We start from the raw sequence: 22,040 nt of genomic DNA, 5'->3' as shown, positions 1-22,040 counted from the left end.
TTGCATCAGAAGCCATTCTGTAATTTTGTACTGCTTTAAGAACTGATTTCTTAATTCACACGATAAAGGAAGATAATTTGAGTTTGCTCATTGTTTAAAATATGCTGGATTAGTTTCACGACGCAATTTTGGAAATTTGTCTCGTTCGATAACGATTAGCTTCCAATCACTTCTAAAGCATTTCGAGGAGAAAGAGGGAGAAGTTACACTTATGTTTTGTATTGATGCAACGTACGCGCAGTATATTGAAAAGGAACATTCTTTCTCAACAATAGATAAACTAGTAGCAGGATTTGAAATAACATTATTATAAGTTCTCATACAATATATGTATATATATCGCTGCTTATTGCTATTGAGATCGCTGATAAAGACCCTACCCAGTGATACAATCGAATTATGCTTTATACACAATTTGCTTGCCTTAAACTACTTGGCATTATATTACTTTTGACTTCGAAAGTATATGCTGTTTCTGTGAACCCTTTACCTGCTCCAAGGAAAATAAATTGGGGTGGTGACATTAATAGTCCCATTCACATAAATCCGCAGTTAAGTTTAAAGCTCACAAATCGAAAAGATTCACATGGAAGTCAAGTGATATTATTTCAGGAAGCCTTTCAAAGAATGGTAAAGACCATAAAGAACTTGAAATGGTCTCCAGTCTTTGTGGAGAAACCTATTTCTAGTTTTGAGCCCTACCCAACTACATCTTCAGTTCTTAAGTCAAAAAGAGGTGCCAACCTTGCAGTTAGTAAGGTTATCGCAACGATTGATGATTTAGATGCAGAATTTCAATTAGGCGTAAATGAAACATACCTGTTAGAGATATCTAGGAGTAGTGATGGAATTCAAATCAGTGCTGGCACTATTTGGGGTGCGCTTCATGCACTTCTGACTCTTCAGCAACTCATTATTTATGAAAATGGAGCGTATATTGTCGAGGATTCAGTTGAAGTTTGGGACGAGCCATTGTATCAACACAGGGGAGTAATGATCGACTCTGGTCGTAATTTCCTCTCCATAAGCTCGATTTGTGATCAAATTGATATAATGTCTTTATCGAAGCTTAATGTGTTACATTGGCACTTGGCAGATTCCCAATCCTGGCCAATTGAAATACTTTCCTATCCTGTAATGATAAAAGATGCTTACTCACCTAAGGAAGTATATACTCAAGAAGATATAAAGTATGTTGTTAACTATGCTAAGAATCGAGGCGTTCGTGTTATCCCTGAAATTGATATGCCCGGCCACTCTCGAGCAGGTTGGCGGAAAGTCGATCCAAATATAGTTTCATGTGCAAACAGTTGGTGGTCCAATGATGTGTGGTCTGAACATACTGCTGTTGAACCTCCTCCAGGACAACTTGATATTTTATACAATAAAACGTATGACATTGTGAAAAACGTCTATGATGAGCTTAGCTCTTTATTTGGAGATAATATCTTTCATGTTGGCGCAGATGAGTTGCAAAGCAATTGTTACAAGTTTTCAAGTTCTATTCAAAATTGGCTCGATGAAGATTCTTCCCGCACTATTAAAGATGTAACTCAACTTTGGGTGGATAAAAGTCTTCCTATCTTCAATAATACCAAAAATAGAAGATTGATGATGTGGGAAGATATAATATTGACAGCTGAAGGAGCCTTCAGTTTACCTAAGGATGTAATTTTGCAATCATGGAACAATGATCTAGTGAATATTAAAAATCTAACGTCTCGAGGATATGATGTCGTTGTCTCTTCGAGTACTCACTTTTATCTTGACTGTGGATACGGTGGTTTTGTCACTAATGATCCGCGTTATGTTGACTCCTCATCAAATGACGACTTCAATGAAGGATTAGGAGGGTCATGGTGCGCTCCGTACAAAACATGGCAGCGTATCTATTCTTATGATTTTACTGCAAATCTAACAGAGGAGGAAAAGTCGCATGTAATTGGTGCTGAAGTTGCCTTGTGGTCTGAACAGGTTGACTCAACGGTTTTGACTATTAAAACATGGCCACGCCTGGCAGCTTTTGCAGAAATGATGTGGAGTGGTAATACAAATTCCGATGGATATTTGAGAACCAATGATCTCACTCAACGGATACTTAATTACAGGGAATATATAGTATCCTTGGGATACGCAGCTAGTCCCCTTGTTCCTAAGTTTTGTGGTCAAAATCCACACGCTTGTGATCTTTACAAGAACCAAACAATAATGGACATGTATGGACAGCAGTAATCTTCAGATTCCTAAAACACACAGTTTTATCTGTTCGGCAATTGTTGGCTCTCAAGTTTGTATTCTCTTTAGTTGATCAAAAAAAATAAATGCTTTCAGCAATCTTTCTAAACTCTGAAACCAAGTGCAACCAAATTAGAAGCTGTTACTGAATAATTGGGACTTATTTCACGAATAAATCTTCAAAAATTTTCTCGTCAGTGATTACCAAAAGAGTGAATTTTCACGAGTTTTTAAAGATCCATAAGGATAATAAATGGCAATATTCCATTTTAATAGGGCCTATATGTTTTGTAATAATCTTAATTTAAGTGTCCAGTTCAATGTTACGCATCGTATGTCATAACGATCTTGAAACCCATCAGTTGAGCAGAATAAAACAAGGTATAAAATGATGTTGTATGAATCTCTTAAATTGGATTCTTTAAGCTTTTTTAAAAATCATCGATAGTGATTTGGCAATAGAGCTACATCAAGAAAATCCGCTGCTCAACATTAGGAGTGGAAAACTATTTGAGTTTAAAAGTGTACGACTTTTTTACTATTTCTTGTGTCATTGTGTCATGCTGTCAACTCGTGTATGCCTTTTTGTATCCTTATTGCTTTTAGGGCCCTCTGTAATCAGTAACGAAATCTTGTTTCATCTCTCTTCCTCTATATATATATATAGATATATGACACTATCAAAAACAACTTGAAAAAGAAACTCTGAAATGTACAAGTCTGAAATGTACAAGCACTTGATCATAGTCACACCTACTGCTTGATCTATTCAAAAAAAGGTAATAATGTCTTCTATCAACTTTTTTAAGCCATTCAAAAGTTTGCACACCTTTATCATTCTGACTTCGCCTAGTGTTTCGTCCTATCATATCAGTACTTGTAACAAAAAATGGCTACTTTAGAAATTTACGTAAACTAGATCATTGCAAAAAAGTTAAGGAAGTTACTTTAATACTATCGTCAGTGTTTCTATCTCAATAATATATTTTAATGACCAAGTGATAGCGTAACTGTATCATTACTTTTTATTGGCCGTTTAGATGTTCTTATCAGAAGAAGCCTCGGTAGTTTCTATCCGAAGAACGACTTCTGTTAAAAACGAAGCGCACTTCCTTTCTGAGGTCGCTTCCATGGCGAAGGGGTAAACAGTGTTTGAGTAAGTGTATTGCCAAAATGAATAACGTTCACGATGATAGATTTTATGATACAGATGTACCTTACGTTTTTCATAAAGGAACGAATTATGATATAGGGTTGAGGCATGGAAAAATAGCCAGAGAACGAATTGACAAAAACATTAAGACGTATGAGAGATTTTATAAGGAAACAGCAAAGATTACGTGGAAAGAAGCGAACAATAGAGCAAAAAAGTTCATTCCATACATACAAGAGAAAATGCCGTTGATTATGGACGAACTTCGTGGCATTGCAGACGGTTCAGGTCAAGACTTAATAGATATTCTTACATTGAATGTTAGATCGGAAATTTGCCTTACGAATTACTCTGATGGATGTAGCTCTATTAGCCAGCAGAATAAAGAGGACAAAGATATATATATATCACAGAACTGGGACTGGTTAACTGAATTGAATGAGGGTATCATCATTTTGGATATACAGCCAACAGATAAGCCAAGAATGTTGATGATGACAGAAGCCGGCATAATAGCTAAAATTGGCTTCAACGATAAGGGTTTGGGACTTATGTTAAATGCAATTATGTGTGGGGTAAGTCAAGTTGCTCTTCCCGTGCATTTTGCGATCAGAAGATGTTTAGAAGCTGAATCAACACAGCAGGCAATATCCGAACTCGAAGACTTAGGTATCGCTTCAACGGCGAACTTAATGTTAGCGGACAATCGCGGAAACTTCTTGACAGTTGAAGCTTCGCCGAAGGGGTTTGCTTTTATAGAGCCTGACGATAACCTTGTCGTTGCTCATACCAATCATTTATATGCCTCGAAAAAGTATGTCACCGACCATCCAATTCCAGATTCTTTTAGCAGACTTGCTAGACTTGTCGATCTTAGTAAGAATTCTGAAGCTACCTACGATGATATTCGGAGAAGGCTTTCTGATGAAGAAAATTATCCTCATTCGATTGACAGAGGTTTTGTTGGTGATGTTGTTGGTTTCGATGCAATGGTTACAATAGCCACACTAATTGTAGATATATCTAAACTTGAGGGTGAGATCTCCTTTGGGAGACCAAGCAGTCATCCAAAGAGATACCAACTTTTTTTCAGCTAAATAAAACATAGGCTAAAGTGCTCAGAAACCCTACGTTATTTCAAATATTTGGTCCTAAATCTCTTTCCATGTATTGGCCTTTCTGAAATTGTTGAAAAACTCAGTCAAGAATATAGCCTATTTATTTGCGTATTTATTATTAAATATTTATATGGAGAACTCTTTCATTGATGTGTACCATTATCATTAAAGTTGTCAAGTCTACTAATAGTGATCTAATTTACCTCCAAGACATTTGACATATATGTTGACTAAAAGATTAAATCAAAAGAGCAGTTATAACAGACACGCCAGCTAAGAACATTGAAGAAGAGGTCAATAAATTCCCGGCATTTTCTTCTGCTGAAGCAACTGTAGAAGAAGAAGACGAACTATTAGAGGTGATATTAGCACAAGCAAGTCTGGTGTCATTGCTGAAGTGAATAACTACCGACAATCCCCCAATGAAAGCTTTGTTATCCTCGTTCAATGAAATATAATCATCAACATATGAAACTTTACTATCAGTATAGGTAAGAACGCCATGTCTTCCTGATAAGTCACCCACCTCTAATTCGTTGGGTTGAGTAGCATTTGGATTCCCATTGTATGGATTCAAATGAAGCTTGGTTCCGTTACAATTTCCATCACTTGGAACCGGTAGCTGATGAACATGATACTTATATGGGCCTCCGACCGATGGTAAGCCCGATAAATCGACGTTGACACTAACTGACCCATTCGAGGAAGAGCTGAAGTCGATTTCTCCTGAAACGACACCTTTTTCAAATTCAGCAGAATATTTAGCTCCCTTTGGAGAGTCTGTAACAACTGGCGCACTGGCTCTGACTCCACTGCCAATTGCAGCGAGTGAGAGAAGTTTTTGTAAAGAAACCATATTTTGTCTTAAAATGGTAACTCAAAGAAATTCATGCTTCTAGAGGAATCAATGCTTTATATAGAATGTATTCTCTTGACTTTTTCAGCTATTTCAATATATATTATTCGCTCGATAATCATGATCTACCAATACGAACAATAGAATGTTCAATAAGGTTACTTTCAATATTGACCAATTAAAGGATTTGGTATCTGGATTCTGATATATTAGTAAGTAGTCCTAGGTAAATACGTCTGTAAAAGTCAACTACCATTCTGTTGCGAGTGGTGCTTTATTGTTTTTTTTTGCGGCATATATAATATACAATAGAAGCCGAAATAGAAAACAGCGAGTATATTTACCACAGCTCGTTTTTTACGATATTACAAAAGTTTATATGTGCTTCCTTCAACTTCGAGGAAAACATAATGTAGATATAGTTTTCATTTCCTTTGAGTTGTCCGCGATAAAAACGAAGCATTTTACGAATAGGTATTTTAATATGCTCATCGTAAAACATAATCGCTGTCTTTCCAGAACCGATTTGCGACAAAAAAACAAAAGAAAGTGATTATGTCCGATATCGCATTTATAAGATTCGAATTCTCAGGAACAAATCGAAAGACAATAGTCTACTTTTAAGTAATCGGCAATTTTGAGAGACAATAGAAGTATATTCTAATAGGTCCAATCAATCATTTTAAGTGAACCTTAAATATCTACTTTCAGCTCTTTTAATTAAGTTCTCCTTTTTGCTTGTCCTATTGGCATCTAGGAGGACTTTTGGCTTCTTAAACTTAAAAAGTTTTTTTGAAAGTTTCGCTTTCTAACTTATGCAAACCGAAGCCGTCGAAACCCATTAAAGACTGAACTCATCATCTCAGCCGCCCATGATGATCACCAAATTAATATTACCACAATTCATGATAAAATTATGTACAGTGTCTTTTAGCCAAACCAACTCAATCTTTACTCCACCGATATTAGCATTTATCAGATCAGAGAGCAATAGTATACATTGCTGCTTGTTGTGCTAAATCGAATTAGATTCTTTCTGTTGTAGAAATTTTGCGCTATTAGTTCTCAAGCCACAAGTTGCCCATGTGGTAATTTGACTGGGTGCGATTGTTTCTGTAATCTTTTGTCTGAACATTCAAAGCATTTACAGGGTTAATTTTGACGAATATTACCAGAATAGCTGTATACTAAGCTGGTCAAGAATTCTCTGGCGCGGTTTACATAAAAGATCACAAGATTCAGCAGTTGCGCATATTGCTGGATACAAATTCGTCCCTTGCTTGTCGGTCAGCCCCAGAGCACTGGTGCTGCTCCAGGTATTATAGGCTACGGTGTCAAGGAAAATGGATATGCTAATATAGTTGTACTTTTACTCCTTATTTTTACTCCTACTGGCGATATGTATTATCCTTGTTAAAAGAAGTATTTTACAAAGAAGAATAAATAGAAAGTATTGTAGATCATCAGTAGAAAATTGACATTTATGGAGCTATAATGAGACACTTCTTCATTTTGAGTTCCACTTGTGTATATAAGCAACATCAGTGAATATTCTGAAAATAAAAAAAAAAGAAAATTTGTTGATTGTACTATATATACACTTTTCTTTTCTTTTATCAATAACATTTCCATATTGGGACAAGAAGAGTATTTTTTTGAACTAATGTTGAAGGACAATAAGTGAACTTGAAATAGAAAAGATTAAAAATAAGACTCGAATTGGAATGTTAAAATTTTTTTAACTTAGGGTGTATGTCTAAAGCTAGCGTAGAACTTAGATTTTAAAACAATATTATTGTTATTCTACAATTGATGTTCTGAAAAATAGATTTGAAATTATTCTCTCTTAGTTTATCATCATTTTGTATTATTATATGAAAGTGAGAAGAAACTGTCAAAGAATAAACGAAATGCAAACGATAGAGCTTTAATAGCTTTTTCGGTCTTTAGTAAAGGATGATCACTTATTTTTGGACTTAGAAGAGAGGGTGTACTAGTTAATTGAAGCTGTAAAATTTGAATCACGTAAAAATATAGTTAAATATCTAAAAGAGCCTTAAATTTATAAATTTTCTTGAAATTGATTATATATTGCATATTAATAAATCAGGCAACATTATGGGGTTGATTTTTTTTGACGTCTAATGATCAAAATATGGCTGGACGCTGTTATCTTTAACATTAAATAAAACTATTTTTTTTAATGTTGTTGAATATGGTCTATTCTTACTTCTACAGCACTTAAGCGCAAACCTTTTCTTTTCAAATAGAATGAATGTTCAGATAAATTATTGTAAGTCAAAGTTCCCATTAATAAATTTATTAAGCATATCCAAGGCATTCTTAGGTTGATTGTAAGGAACCTGGTGTCCAGCATTAAAGAACCTTAAGGAGGTAAAATGCTTGTAGTTTCTCACCGTACCAGCAGCTTCACCATCAACATACCAGCTTTGTGTTTCTGCGTCATTAAACTCTTGTTTACCAGACCACTCAAGATTTCGACTCCACCAGTCGTTTCCGAGCCAGTTACATATCCAGTCTCTATCCCCTGAATAGAGCAAAATGGGGATCCCGGCGTCTAAAATAGGAGGAACAGTTTGTTGAAAAGGCTTAGCATTGTCACCAGTTAAGTAAACTTGAGTAAGTACCTGAGGACTACAGTCGTAATATATAGGGACTTCAATACCTAGCGCTTCTCTAACTTTTGATGTCCCAAAATAACGCTCAATGTATTCATACTCCATGTAGCACTCTGAACCATTACAGGGTGAGGATAAGTCATACAAGTTTTCACCTTTCACCTCTAAATAAAAATATTGGGTAATATCGCAAAACAGGGATGCCAAGAAACATTTCAAATCATTATCCATATCGTCGTAGCACTTTTGGACAAGTTCCTCGCAGAGAGGGAAAGCTAACGACATGGAAGCACATTCAAAAGGATTAAGGACTGCCTCATATCCACCTTGCCCACATGCCATAGGCTCAAAAGCCTTGTATTGAATCAATGGGTCTGTCCATCCGTTGCCTATAATAATTGAGGACACATTAAAAGATCGATCTTCATGTTGCAATATCTCGTACGTATCCTGAGGAATATAATGTCCTGCATATGATTCGCCTGTGATATGGAATTTTAAGTCCTTATATTCTGGGAACAGTTTAAAAAATAATTCCAAAAATGCGTACAAGTCCTCTCCAGCCGCTACTGTCGTCGTAACATCTATGTCCGAATACGAGAATCCGGTATTCACTGGCTGGTCCAAATAAATTATTGATGCATTATTATTCCAGCTGTATGGGTTACGCTCTAGCGTCAAGTTAGATTTAACTTTGGAAGGTCCATTTAAAAAAAAAAGGTTTCTAATGGAAGAGCAACCTGGTCCCCCACTTAACCAAAGAATGAGGGGGTCATTCTTTGGATCATTACGGGATTCTAGGAACCAGAAGAAAAAATGCTTCTTATCATCGTCGGTATCCAAATAGCCTGTATATTGAAGCACATCATCAACACCTAACACTGAGGGATCTTGTTTCTTATAACGAACTTTGTGATTCAGAAACTTAGAGTCCAGAACTACTTTATCCCAAATGCTTTTCGTTCTATTAAACTGCGGGTGCGGGGCCTTGTAGTCAAGATCAAGGTTGCTGAAATTAAGGTATACATTCGAATCTGAGGTAACATTGAGGCCCCTGGAATATAATTTTTCCCATAGTTCCTTCTCTAATTCAGACATCTCATCTACCGATCTATTGAAAGTTTGGCTAACGAGATTTAAGAATGTGTTATCATACTCTTCTTCTCTTTCAACTAATTTGGATGACTTATGAGCAGTGTCAAAGGTATTAGTAGAGACACAAACAGTAGCTACAGCCAATGCTAGGATATGTTTAAATAATTTCATAGTTGATTCGAAGTCGATATTAATATCCCTTCAGAAAGTCCAAATAAAGACGCGATTAGACAGAATATTATACTACGTTCTGAGAAGTTACTCGGGAAAAAGAAAGCAATTTTCGATTGCGCTTGCAGTTCACTCCATGAGCTCACAGTTTATTATTCTACTGCCGAGGTATTGTTCATAATATTCGTGATTTTTATTCACGATGTCCCTTGAACTCGCAGTTTTGTATGGAATGCTAATTTGGTAACAATAGGGAATTCTATATCGTCATAATTGAATATAAACACGTAATAGGGCATGATAACGAAAACTTCGGTAAGATATATCTTTTCGAAGAATCAATAAATTCAAGCTCCACTTTTCGCGAGTACTCAAACAATAGTTCAAATCTAATGAAAGAAGAAATTATACAGGGAATTTATTAAACAATATTAAGAATAATGCATCTTTTTCCTGTATAATCCCCATAATCTATTATGGACTTTTTATACACCGAACTTGTGGATCTTTTCCCTTCGATAGTATTGAAGTTAAAATTGTCATTTGGGGGCTCAGGTGGTGACTACGTCAGCATTTTGGCTTATTTTTTTGGGCCGTAAGCCACAAGCACGATCTCAATTAAAAATTATCGCCTTATCCACTTAATCAAAATTTGTGGCTTTCGCATCTCATGCAGTATACTTCAAAGCTCCTGGACTGTGGAACTAATTATTTGCCGGGTAACCCTGCTATTTGATAAGTTTATGAATGTTTTTCCTATCCGGCATCTTAGTTAGATCTAAGGCGAACGAGACATATCTTCTTTGCTAATGCTTGGGATCAAATCAAGTCGTCTGGCATCGAATGCTATAACTCTTGAAGCCGGATTTTCATTATCAACTTGAACAATAGGAGCGCTTTCAGAGCAGCTGAAATTTAACACTTTGGCTTAGACCATTAAAGCATCTTCGAAACAAAATTCAAACTCTGGAATTGCAGTGACAAAAGGACCTTAAACCCTTTACTAATACTGGAAGTGGGACTTGTTTATTATTAGACCTATGTGGACCAAAAAAAGTGAAAACTAAGAATTTAAGAATGAGTTTCGTATTCGAAAAAATTCTAATCAAGCTAACGAAGAACAAACTAAACCGAAATATGTAATTGTTGAATCCGAAAATTAAAAATTTCTTGCCAGACTAAATGATTACTGACATAGAGTTTCAAATAAGCATTGCCGCAAAGTTGAAAGCAACAAACAATGCTGTCAAAAAGAGGCCATTCTGATTTCCTGCTGCTGCATTTTCTTCATTTGCTGTTGCAAATGTTGCACTTGAGAAAGAGCTAGCGGATGAAGACTCTTCTTCAGTGGAAAATGTTGCAGAGCCTTCTGGGATAGCAGTGTTTGCTGAAGAAAGGGTATTGACATCAGCAGAAGTTTCAATGATAGTAGAACTTGATGGAACGACTGAACTAGTTTCTTTAGTGCTTTCTGGAGCCGCAGAACTTGTGGCTATTTTGCTGGAACCAGTTTCTTTAGTGCTTTCTGGAGCGGCAGAACTTGTTGCTATTGTGCTGGAAGCAGATCCTTCGCTAGCAGTTTCTGTTGAGCTAGCTTCGATGTCCGTTGAGCTAGCGGTCGCCGTCGCTGAAGCAGATGTAGCAGCTGCTGCATTTTCTAATAATGTAACATAAGATGACCCAAGATACCAGTATGGGTCACCAACTCCTGCACTAGAACAGATTGAATAGGCTAAGCTGGTAGCTTGAGATACATCTGTTCCTTGACAGCTATCGGCAATACATGATGCGACCGGATTACCCCAATTCAGCATTACACAGAGGCACCCAGTATCCCAGTAAGGGCAAGGTGTATTACCGGTGTCTTCTTCAACACATGATTGAGCGCATGTGGGAAGTTCAGCATAGATGGGATCAGCAAACCCATTTATACTAGCAGTCTTTGGGACCTCTGGATACGTGGAATAATTATCAGCCAAAGCTTTGGTTGCAAGCGAGAGCAAAACTCCTGAAAGGAAAACCTGATGAGCCATTGTGAAGCGAACGAAAATTTGATTTGCTCTTGAACTTAGATTTAACTATTGGGGTTCAAAAAAAAATTTTAGAACTATAGACGGAACAGCAAAATGAAGATATTTATAGCTGGTAGATGTGTATAGAATCATCTGCTCAATCAAGGTTTCTTTGCTAATAAAGCTTGTTGATATTTCCGAACGCGGTGTTTACATGCTATCTTTCCTTCCGGATCATTCTTCAGGTAAAAATTTTTTGTCAGTTTCTCCACTTGAGATGGTACGCTTTTGATGTTTAAGATACATTTTGCATGCAATATTGTGCTCAATGCTGTATTTGGAAGGATTTTGGCCGAATCTTTTGTTATTTTATCACAAAGAGACACTGCAGCATGGTCGTAGTTTGTCTTCTATTCGCCCGCATTTTTGTGTTCGTATTCGCATTATCTAAACGATCTGCAGCAGGCATTCTCACTGGAACCCTTTGAGCTCGTTCCAGAGTTTGTACTTGAACTTTCTGATTCAGCCGAGGATCCTTGGCTAGATGAAACTGTAGTTTCTCCGAGGTATTCGGAAAGAATACTCGAATAATCAGCACTAACTGAAATGGGCTCCACTGAAATGTCGCTAGTTACTTCTCCGGTGACTTGTGCTGCGTGTCTTAGTTCTGAAGAAACCGTTGCAGGCATGAGCCACTGATTCGCTCCTACGCTGGAGCATAATGAAAGCGCCAAGCTTGTTGCAGACTTCACATCTGATCCAGAGCATTCCGATGCAAAGCATTGTGCAACTTCTCCAGACCATTGAGGCATAACGCAAAGGCATCCTGTATCCCAATATGGACATGGTGTGTTTTTAACACTACTTTGTACGCAAGACCGTGCACACTTTGGTAGCTTACCATAGATTGGGTCCGCAAATCCATTAATACTTGCAGTCTGGGGTACTTGAGGATACGTAGCCCAGTTGTTTGCCATTGAGACAGATACGCTAGCGGCTATTGAAAATAAGTGTAAAACTTTCATATTTGTCATAAACTAAAAGGATGATGTAAATTTGGGTACAATGAGAGCGAAATAAATTGGAATTATGCCTAGAATATATGCTGCCGACCGATCAAGCATCATCATTCTCTAATCTGTATATTTATTTTAAAAATACTCTGCATGAAAAAGGGATACTGTTACATTATGCAATCGCATAGTGGCTTACTAAAGAATGTAGGTCGTTCCCGACTTCGGCTAAGAATGAACTAGGATAAGACTTCTACTGATACTTCTTGGCTATATGGTGTGCTGTATGCGGAAGAAGATGGGTTTATAACATGACACAGAAGTATCGGATCGGGGATTATCAAAAAAGTTGAACTCTCGCATTTTATGAGAGTTTATTCGTATTCTGCTTAACATGTCATCAATACCTTACAATTTGCAATATTACGTGGAAAAAGATAGAAACAACTTATTCCAATGGCTATCGTTTTTGGTAGGCGTTTGTTCATTCTTATTATATGGTATTGGATTTCACTGGCTCCCAAAGCTCTTGCGAGAAAGAAGAAAAGGGATATCTAAATCCACACTTGTATTTAATATATTGAAAGGAACGGATCTAATCAACATTTGTTTCCCAATTAATGTTCCTTTCGTATCTAAGTTTTATGTTCACCCTGGTTTGATTTTGTTATGCCTGGGGTACTGTGCAATCAACGCTGTATTTTCATTTATTAAAACGGTGGATCTCGATTATCAACCAAGATACTATATTGTGAGCAAAAGATTGGGAAAGCTAGCTGTCGGCAATCTATTGCTTCTAACTTTGCTGATCATTAAGTCTGATATAGTAATGTTTGCTACTGGCTTGAAGCAAGATCGTTTACAATTTTTTCATAGGTGGTCAGGGAGGCTTGTGTGGGTTATGGCCACACTCCATTTAGCATTAGCTATCACCTATTGGTTAAGGTTAAACTTTAGTGTAATGATTCTTATCCCGCCTCAAATCTTTGGGATGATATCTTATGGCAGCTTATGTATATTGAGTTGGGGAAGCATTAGGGTCCTTCGAAAATTTGCCTATGACTTCTTTTTAATCCAACACAAGATATTTTCTGGAATAATGTTCTTATTCGTGTTGTTCCATAACCCAGAGAGCAGAGTGATTATAATTTTAGCAATTCACCTTGTGGTACTTGATAAAGTTATTGGTAGGATTGTCACATTTATTCGCAGGAAATTCAGTCCTAATGGTGGAATGTCTCAATTTAGAATTTTGGATGAAGAAACATTGGAAGTAACTATTTCACTTGGTAAATCCTCAAGTAAGACTAAGCGGTGGTATAAATATGTCTTGCCTTCTGTGAAAACATGGAAGGCGGGACAGTATGTGTATCTCAATGTTCCCAAGGTTAGCTTGTTTCAATATCATCCTTTCACGATTGCCAGTCTAGCAAGTTCAGGAGACATGAAATTACTTATTAAGCACAAAAAAGGATTTACAAAAAAATTATTCAGAAAGGTATCTCAATTGAATGCAAGTAACTCTATGGATGAAGGCGGAAATCTGAACAGTGTGAATTTAAAGGTTTTAATATCTGGCCCTTTTGGTGGATTGCTACAACCATTAATTACTTTTGACTCTCTGTTATTTTTGCCTCGGGAGTAGGTGCGTCCTTTACATTTCCAATCGCTTTGGAGCTTCTTCAAAAGGTCCAAGGGAGGTACCAGGATACCTCTTTTCTTCTCACTATGCCAACTATCAAAATAATATGGAGTATAAAATATCTTTCTAATATTTCGTGGTATAAGGATATTTTGGAAGAACTAAATTCTTATGCAAATGATGAGCTCTTAACAATCGAAGTTTATATTACTCGAGATAAAAATGAGGGACGTTCAATGCACACTGTGGACAGAAAGATTGACAAAGAAAACCAGGAGAAAGAGGTGGTAGAGTTGCTGGAGGGAAAAGTTGAATCTAGTACTATACAGCTCTCTACTTGCTCAAGCTCTTGCGCTAGAAGCCCCAGTGTTTTATCCCCGTTTTTCGATATGACAAATATAGACGTATACTTTGGTAGAGTCGACCTTTCGATGGCCCTTGAGGACCAGTCCCGTATATATGAATCAGAAAGCCAACGCAAATCCCTTGCTGTCATAGGATGTGGGTCTCGCTCATTTGTTGATTCTATCAAGTATAGCTGTCAGACAAATCGATGGAAAAAGAATTCACCAGATATATATTGTACCACCGAAAGTTACTAAGTAAGCTCTTTTGTATACGATGCTCAATGAAACTCAATACAAGAATAGCTAAACAAGAATACTGCAACGAACCCTTTTATATCTGTATATTTGTTTCTACGACCGTAATTTACATTCCGTTTTTAATGTTGTCTCAGCAATTCTTTTACATTTTAGTATTATATTCAAGTGCTTAATATTCGAACACCTCTTGTGAAAAATTTTAGCTTTAGCGACTGACAGTTGATAGTCGAAAATTTTTAAATTGGAAGAAACTTTGCAAAATACGCGAAAGATGCTGGTAGCGTTTAACATCAATTTAATGCATCTATATGCGCGCTGCAATGCAATGGTTTGCAGCATCAGCATTTGGCGAATCTGATTACAACCAAGGCTGCCAATTGCGTATTCGGGCTTATTATAATCGTACGAAAGGAAGAATAGGAAATTTAGCAGCTTCTCGGCAAGAATCAGCTAATATTACAGCTGTCGTAGGCTGGAAGTTAAAAAAAATCCTTTCAACCTATTTATATCGGACATTTTGTTTGCGAATTGTAGAAGTTGTTTTCACTGATTTACTTTATAGTTCATTTGCTGAAATGATTCCAGTCACTCTTTTTAAGATGCCGTTTCTTGTCGGCTTCATTGCTATGATTTCTTTGTCTGATGCTGCGAACCCCTACTCAGATTACCCCGAGGTCCCGCAAACGGCTAGTATTAATGGCTTTGCTGACCCCATCTATGCCAAGCTACCGACATGTGCTCAACCTTGTGTTGAAGAAGATACTGATATCACTCCTTGTCCTTACTGGGATACTGGTTGCCTTTGTGTCATGTCCAACTGGGATGCGTTGGTTGCATCATGTATTGCGGACAGTTGTAAAGGATCTGACGTCGTTACAGCCACAAGTTTAGCAAAATCTATATGTTCAAGTGCTGGTCTAGGAGACCCTTACTGGTATATTCCTGCTTCATTATCTACTGTATTGGATGCTGCGGCTGCTGCTACGGCAACTGCTACATCGGAGTTCACAAGTACGAATGCTGCTTCCAGTTCTGGAGCCACCAATGCAGCAGTTGTATCAAGTGCAGCTATCGCAACTGATGAAGCTACTACGACTGATGAAGTTATTACTACTGATGAAGCTATTACTACCGATGAAGCTATTACTACCAATGAAGCTATTACTACGAATGAAGCTATTACTACCGATGAAACATCCCTTAACACGGATACAGGATCACACACTTTTGATGAAAGTTCTTTCACCACTGTTGAAGCTTCTACAAGTGAAGAAGCACTTTTCACTGCTAGTGATGCACATTCTTCGGCCAGTGAAACATCTTTTACCTCTGGTGAGATACTGGCCCTAAGCGAAAAGACGGCTTCTTTCAGCGAAGATCCTTCGACAGTAAAGTCTAAAGCAATTTCATCTTCAGGACCGCAGTTTGGATTGAATATGCTGACAGTTGATACTTTATCTACTACTACTGTTTCAACATCCTCGTGCGATGAGAATAGATGCTCCATACCTCTGGTCATTACTGGGGAGAGTGAAATCACTAATGACTACACAAGGCATTCCACTGATAATCTTCTCAGCTCCTCTAATATTCAGGTTTCATCACATGAACTTTTTAAAACCAAACTTTCAGGGGATTCTGGTACGAGAACCGCTGATTCAACATCTACTGTCACCATCACTTCATGTAGTGATAATGTTTGCGTGGAGTCCGTGCATATTACTGGTGTTAGGACGGTAACGGAAGATCATACGACATACGTGACATATTGTCCACTTAGTTCATCTGCAGTTATTCCTTCGTCCAGAGAGACTAAACCGATTGAATATAAGACGAGCTCAGGAAAGATGAGTGAGTCGCCATATCCTTCCATCTCTCAATCCTTGGATAACGGAGCTACTTCTGCTCTCTCTATTGAGACTTATTCAGAAAATTTTGCAGGTCGCTCTTACACTTCCTTTTATACAATTTTAGTATTCTTTTCCTCTTTGTTCTTATAAAGTAAATAGAGAGACTATGATGCTAAAGGGCAGTTTATCAAATTTATAATACTTGCCGATGAAAGTTGACAGTCTACTTTGATTAAAATTTTTAGACTATGTTTTCTATCCAGCTTTATGTCCACATGAGATATAATCATCATTAAGAAAATACCTATTTATAACTCTTCTGTAGCCTATGAGCTTTGAGCTGATTTTATATAGGGTATATTTCAATGAGAGTTGTTACTAATGTTTTTAATATTTCAATGGTTGAATTTAATTGTAGCGATATGAGATTCGCAGATCGCCAACATCACAATAAATTCAGGTATACAGGTGAAGAAATACGAGAAGTATGCGTTGATGTGTATCATACAGAGAAACGTTTCTGTAAAATATTATAAGATTCAGAATTTGATAGTTGCTATAATCAACCGAAAAGGATTAGGTCAATGTTTCAATAAACAAACGGTATAACGTGAAGAGGTACTTCAAATTATTTATGTAGATACCTTGAGAGAGTCCCATTAATGAAAATTTGTGAGGTGTGCTATAAGACTAAGAAACAAATATCGGATACTGAGTATTTAGTGGGAGAATGAAAGAAGAAAAAGAGAAGGAAAAGATCTATTAGCACAAGGAGATAATACACAGGAACGGGATCGTACATAGAGACATTCAAGAGGACAACTTTCTCTATTTAAAGAATGGAGTGGTATACATTAAGGCGTTTGCGACAGCAAAACGGAGAGAAGAATTGACCGAGAAAATGCAGGTAATTTAATTGACCTCGAGTTGGTGTTCTATTATCTTCATTTTCCTAGTCTATTCACTTTGTTTACCGATTAGTATCCTCCCGATCCCTTTTCTTTTTGCGCAGTTACAAGCGATTCATTTGATTTCTGCTATGATATACACTTTTCTAGTTAGCTTTGGATGGTGCTTCAGTATGGGAGCTATGTTACGTTTAGGTACAAATGAGTAATACTTACACACTCGTGACAGATTTTACTCCACGAAAAATGTAAGATTATTCTTAGGACTCAGAATTTAAAATGTTCACATACTTATTCGAGCGGTGTCAGCATCTTCCTAAAGCAAGAGTCATCATAGTCCTAAATACTGAGATGCATTAGAATTTTTTTCAAAAATTAGTACTTATAAGGACATCTCTTAAGCGTCCCCAAAATGATTTTTAATGGTGATAATGAATTGCTCATTATGACTTTGCCATTCGGGATTTGCTTCTTAATGGAGTTATGCGGCTTAATCGTATAACAAATTTAGAAGTCTCGTACGGTTACTTCCTCTTTGAGTTATGGATTTAAGGCATGAAACGCGATATATTAATGCCCCATATAACAAGACTATCTTAAAAAGACAGTAAAGAGACAATAAAGTGAACTTCGCAAATATGTTGATTTTGAGCTCGAAGGGGAAAGGCAATATTTCGAAAGTTTTTTTATTTCCTAGTCATGTGGGCTCAAGAAGGAAACTTGATTCGAGATTTAATCCGAAATTCAAATTTATGAAGGGAACATTTCGTAATTTTTCTTATACATTACGTCCTTTTAATCTCTATAAAGTTTGATCTTTCAAATCTTTGAATACCTTTTGCTTAAAACCCGTTGAGGGTCATCATTTCATTGATGGTACTGCATATTATCGATGTCCATATCCGTATTCCCTTGAAAAGTATTTGATTATAAATTCTAATATCGTGTTCCTGGACTCGATTAATCAAATGGAAGTTTTCACGAAAGATGATTTTAGTCTAAGTAGTAAGAATCGTAAAAAAAAAAGAAGAAGAGCAGTGAAACTGTGTTCAAATTGCAGGGCTAGGAAGACTAAATGCGATCTCAAGAGACCAACTTGTACAACCTGCTTGGTAAAGGGAATAAATCACTGTGAATATACAGCATCAAACCCGTATGCTGTTAATTTAGATAATGATGGAGCTAGAGTCCTTGAGAAAGAAAATGATAATTTAAGACTAAAGATTAAAAAATTGGAAAAGCAAAGTGATCCACAGGATCCAATAAACAGCATTAAAATTGACGTGGAACAATTTCAAACTATTTTCGCTAAAGAAACTCGTTCAATTTTCTGCGGTCCTACTTCCATTAGGATTTTTTTACAGAACCTGATGACAAGTGATTATTACATGTCGAAGTACAAATCGGTCAAAGAGCAAAGAAAAGATTGGAAGTTTATGCATAGACCAAAATCGGTTCAACCCAATAGTCTAATACATGCAACTCCCATAGGCGTCCTTATAGAACTAGAAAACTTTCTTCCAGAGTATTCGATATTGTTAGAATACGTAATGCAATTTTTTAATGGTTTCTGGTTCAGATTTTTGCCTATTGTTGATCGAGATGAGGTTTTGCAAACTTTTAGAACTCAGTTTAAATTATCCCACAGTAATATGAGATACGAAATCGTTATGCCAGATAATTCGCAAGGCTTTGCCAGTCTTGCCTTATTATTGACGATCCTTAAATTTTCTCTAAATTCAGACTCGCATCTGTATGGCGTAACTTTCAACAAGTTCGAAGATGAGAACGATATACTATTAGAGTTTATTACAAAATTATTAGATCATGCTCAGTATTTAATAAAGACTACTTTGCCATCCCTACAAGCGCTTTTAATGTTACGCATTTTCAAAATGTTTAATACAAAAGATGGTGATGGTGGTGACGGAAGCAATGGCAATATAACTTTTGCAATATGCTTTGAAATGGGAATTACATTGGGTTTACACCAAAACATCGACAGATTATATTACAAAAAATCAGATAATAACAGAAGTGTTTTGAAGAATCTTTGGAAGCATTTGCTTTTTTATGACACCATTAACTCATTTAATCTAGGCGTACCTTTTCATCTTTCAAATAAGTGCTTGAGGAAAGATCTCTTAGATAAAGATGACATACTTGTTGGAACAACATTAATGATGAGAAAATACTTGAATATAATTCTATCACCAAATTTAACCTATTACGATGTTATGACTTCTTTGGAAGATGTGAGAAGCTTTGTCTGCAAAAGTTTTAAACCTTCGTTTGAATTAATAAGAGAGTTTGGCACTACATTTAGTTTGGATGCTTCATATGATATAGTATTACAATTCTTTTTATCAAATTATTTACTTGCAATGATTCAACACGGATACTCCTTATTGTATTACGTTTTGAAAGATACAAATAAGGAGTTAAGTAGAGGGTCTCATAATCTTGCAACTAAATACGCGATGCTATTGGTTATACCATATGTTGAGTTTATTAAGAAAGCGAAGCTTCTAGACTCTGGAATTTATTCGAGAGCAACCAGAAATGAGATTTATACTTTTCTTATGGGAATGGAAAGTAAATGGCGAGCCATGGTATTTTGCTTTTTTTCATTACTTACCGTTATGAAGTCTGAGAAGAAAAATGTCGAAAACAGTATAACATTAAACCATTTTGTTCTAAAGTTATCTGAACTTACAGTTACGGAGAAGGAAACCCAGAATATATATGATGAAGAATACGGAGAGACAAAAAATGCAATATCGCTAATCATGGTAATAACTCGTTATATTGATATGTTGGTCTTCTTGGATACTAATGGAGAAAAAAAACCAGGGAATCTTGTGAAGTGTATTAATAATTACAGCTTATTTCTCATAAATGCTTTAGTTAACAGTTTTAAATTATTTTTAGAGCAAGAACCTAAATTTAAACTAACACCGGATTTTGATCAAATAAAGATAGATATAATTTATGACATTATAGAGGAATCATATCCAAGTTATGTGAATATTAAATCATCTTTTGATCCTTTGTCAGTTCTAAATGTTTTTGAAGAAGAGTTGGTAGACTATTTTAGAAATGATTTTTTTGCGCTTTAGAATTCACAGCTCAATAAACCTAAATGAACTCCTCATATTATGTCATTCATTGAATATGAATTCAATTTCGAGTTTTGAGGTCAATTCGCTAAATCCTGATACTCTTCTCAGTACCTCACGACCATTCAATTTAGATCATCTAATATTCCTTTTTCTTCAATGGCCGCATCTTGTCTATACGTCATATTACATCGACATTGATGTTACACTTCAAACAATGTCATGGACAATTCTTTTCGAAAGGGTTTTACATGAATGGCGTGTCTTTTATAAGTCGAAGTGATATCTCAAAGTAAATATTTTCCACACATTGCACTCACTTTTTGAATCTTTGTAAGCCAGGTTCATCTACCTAATGCTGCGTCTTCTGGACAAAAAAGCACCGACTTTTAAAGATTAACGCACAGGTAAGCCTTGAAACTATCAACGCTTAAAACTTTGCTCATCAAATAGAAGCAGAAGGAGAAGAAGTCCCTCGTCACCCCTCCACCACTGACTTCTTCAAAGTCTTCCTTAGTCTTATATCAATTATTTCAAGGGCTTAATAGATTTTTCATAGTAAAGATCTTCGTGCTTGAAGGAATTGATGTTCTTGGACTGAATACTAGTGATGAAATTTTAGAATATTGGGATAAGTTTGATGCCGCTGTAATCAATTTTGAGCCAAAGTATACTCCTGAAGAGTATGATCCTAAATATGAAAGTCAATTTTCATATGATTTCAGAGAGCCTCTCTTCAAGTAGGCCCTAGGAAACATGCAGATCCAATCAATTATAAAGTTGATGATTATAATTTTATCTTGATTAATGTTTGTGAAAAGGTTTTTCTTCGTGTGAACAAAGTGTTCGTGAGTGAGCTCGATACGCGTATATGGGATCTCATTGATAGTGAACTTTGACAAGATAAAAATTATCTGTTTATATAATGTGGTATAAAGTACTGGCTCTTTTATGATGGCCTACCTTCAGGTTCCTTGGTGCTTGAGAAATTTTGAATTCCTGGATTGAACTCACATATACCGTATTTGTTACAACTGGAGTACTATCTCTGCTTTATTCAGACATACTTTGCTACTGGATTTGGACCGGTTTGTTTCGAGAATGGCTTGGAAACGAACATCAGTACTGCTTCAAAGAGCAAGTTCGACGAAGTATACCTCTTAGATGCTTTGGATGAAATCATGTGTGAAAAAGATTATGACTCGAAAGGATCAAGTTAAATCATGTCAAAAACTGACTGCAAAAGGGCACAGGGTCTAAAAACAACTGCAAGTGATAAATACCTAAGTTGAGAATGCTGTGGTCCTTCTATAATTTTTTGCGAAAGAGAAATTCAGAGCAATCCCTTGAAAAGGGAGGTTTCAAAATTAAGTAGACGGTAGTAACAATCTACTTCTGAAAGTAGGGACCATATCAACAAGCAAATATACATGTTAATGAGGACGGCTTATACCGAAGAGAAGCTCTCTTGCCTTCTACCAACTACTATAAAAAATCTGTATTTAGGCTGTACGAAGCTGTCGACGAGCTTGATTCAGTTTCGTCTGCAACATAATTAAAAAAGTACGGCAAAATGCCCACAGAAGAAATGCAGAGCCGATTTATGGGCCTTACTGAGCAGATT

General features: G+C 36.4%; 10 protein-coding genes across 10 annotated transcripts; 6 read left to right on the top strand and 4 right to left on the bottom strand.

The window, feature by feature from the left end:
- Window positions 1–399: 399 nt before the first annotated feature.
- PRCAT00000010001 (beta-N-acetylhexosaminidase) lies at window positions 400–2,232 on the top strand (the record flags this gene model as incomplete). The annotated part of the gene is made up of 1 exon (XM_062950788.1): window positions 400–2,232. The coding sequence occupies one exon, from the start codon at window positions 400–402 to the stop codon at window positions 2,230–2,232; it is 1,833 nt and encodes a 610-aa protein (XP_062806866.1).
- A 1,176-nt stretch (window positions 2,233–3,408) lies between these two features.
- PRCAT00000009001 (uncharacterized protein) lies at window positions 3,409–4,485 on the top strand (the record flags this gene model as incomplete). The annotated part of the gene is made up of 1 exon (XM_062956855.1): window positions 3,409–4,485. The coding sequence occupies one exon, from the start codon at window positions 3,409–3,411 to the stop codon at window positions 4,483–4,485; it is 1,077 nt and encodes a 358-aa protein (XP_062806865.1).
- A 259-nt stretch (window positions 4,486–4,744) lies between these two features.
- Window positions 4,745–5,362, bottom strand: PRCAT00000008001 (uncharacterized protein; the record flags this gene model as incomplete). The annotated part of the gene is made up of 1 exon (XM_062956744.1): window positions 4,745–5,362. The coding sequence occupies one exon, from the start codon at window positions 5,360–5,362 to the stop codon at window positions 4,745–4,747; it is 618 nt and encodes a 205-aa protein (XP_062806864.1).
- A 2,288-nt stretch (window positions 5,363–7,650) lies between these two features.
- On the bottom strand, window positions 7,651–9,267 carry PRCAT00000007001 (S10 family peptidase; the record flags this gene model as incomplete). Its single annotated transcript, XM_062956633.1, has 1 exon — window positions 7,651–9,267. One exon carries the CDS (start codon window positions 9,265–9,267, stop codon window positions 7,651–7,653), a length of 1,617 nt encoding a protein of 538 aa, XP_062806863.1.
- A 1,202-nt stretch (window positions 9,268–10,469) lies between these two features.
- PRCAT00000006001 (CFEM domain-containing protein) lies at window positions 10,470–11,300 on the bottom strand (the record flags this gene model as incomplete). The annotated part of the gene is made up of 1 exon (XM_062956342.1): window positions 10,470–11,300. One exon carries the CDS (start codon window positions 11,298–11,300, stop codon window positions 10,470–10,472), a length of 831 nt encoding a protein of 276 aa, XP_062806862.1.
- A 422-nt stretch (window positions 11,301–11,722) lies between these two features.
- Window positions 11,723–12,304, bottom strand: PRCAT00000005001 (CFEM domain-containing protein; the record flags this gene model as incomplete). Its single annotated transcript, XM_062955231.1, has 1 exon — window positions 11,723–12,304. One exon carries the CDS (start codon window positions 12,302–12,304, stop codon window positions 11,723–11,725), a length of 582 nt encoding a protein of 193 aa, XP_062806861.1.
- A 382-nt stretch (window positions 12,305–12,686) lies between these two features.
- PRCAT00000004001 (ferric reductase family protein) lies at window positions 12,687–13,937 on the top strand (the record flags this gene model as incomplete). The annotated part of the gene is made up of 1 exon (XM_062954120.1): window positions 12,687–13,937. The coding sequence occupies one exon, from the start codon at window positions 12,687–12,689 to the stop codon at window positions 13,935–13,937; it is 1,251 nt and encodes a 416-aa protein (XP_062806860.1).
- Window positions 13,938–14,020: 83 nt separating this feature from the next.
- Window positions 14,021–14,536, top strand: PRCAT00000003001 (uncharacterized protein; the record flags this gene model as incomplete). Its single annotated transcript, XM_062953009.1, has 1 exon — window positions 14,021–14,536. One exon carries the CDS (start codon window positions 14,021–14,023, stop codon window positions 14,534–14,536), a length of 516 nt encoding a protein of 171 aa, XP_062806859.1.
- Window positions 14,537–14,847: 311 nt separating this feature from the next.
- PRCAT00000002001 (uncharacterized protein) lies at window positions 14,848–16,539 on the top strand (the record flags this gene model as incomplete). Its single annotated transcript, XM_062951898.1, has 1 exon — window positions 14,848–16,539. One exon carries the CDS (start codon window positions 14,848–14,850, stop codon window positions 16,537–16,539), a length of 1,692 nt encoding a protein of 563 aa, XP_062806858.1.
- A 1,726-nt stretch (window positions 16,540–18,265) lies between these two features.
- On the top strand, window positions 18,266–20,416 carry PRCAT00000001001 (uncharacterized protein; the record flags this gene model as incomplete). Its single annotated transcript, XM_062950787.1, has 1 exon — window positions 18,266–20,416. One exon carries the CDS (start codon window positions 18,266–18,268, stop codon window positions 20,414–20,416), a length of 2,151 nt encoding a protein of 716 aa, XP_062806857.1.
- Window positions 20,417–22,040: the final 1,624 nt, after the last annotated feature.

The sequence above is a fragment of the Priceomyces carsonii genome, assembly GCF_900007245.1.
Source record: "Priceomyces carsonii strain CBS4050 genome assembly, scaffold: Debaryomyces_carsonii_scaffold_1, whole genome shotgun sequence".
Taxonomy (NCBI): domain Eukaryota; kingdom Fungi; phylum Ascomycota; class Pichiomycetes; order Serinales; family Debaryomycetaceae; genus Priceomyces; species Priceomyces carsonii.
Note: the sequence above shows the minus strand (reverse complement) of the source record. Positions and strands in the feature narration are given on the sequence as shown.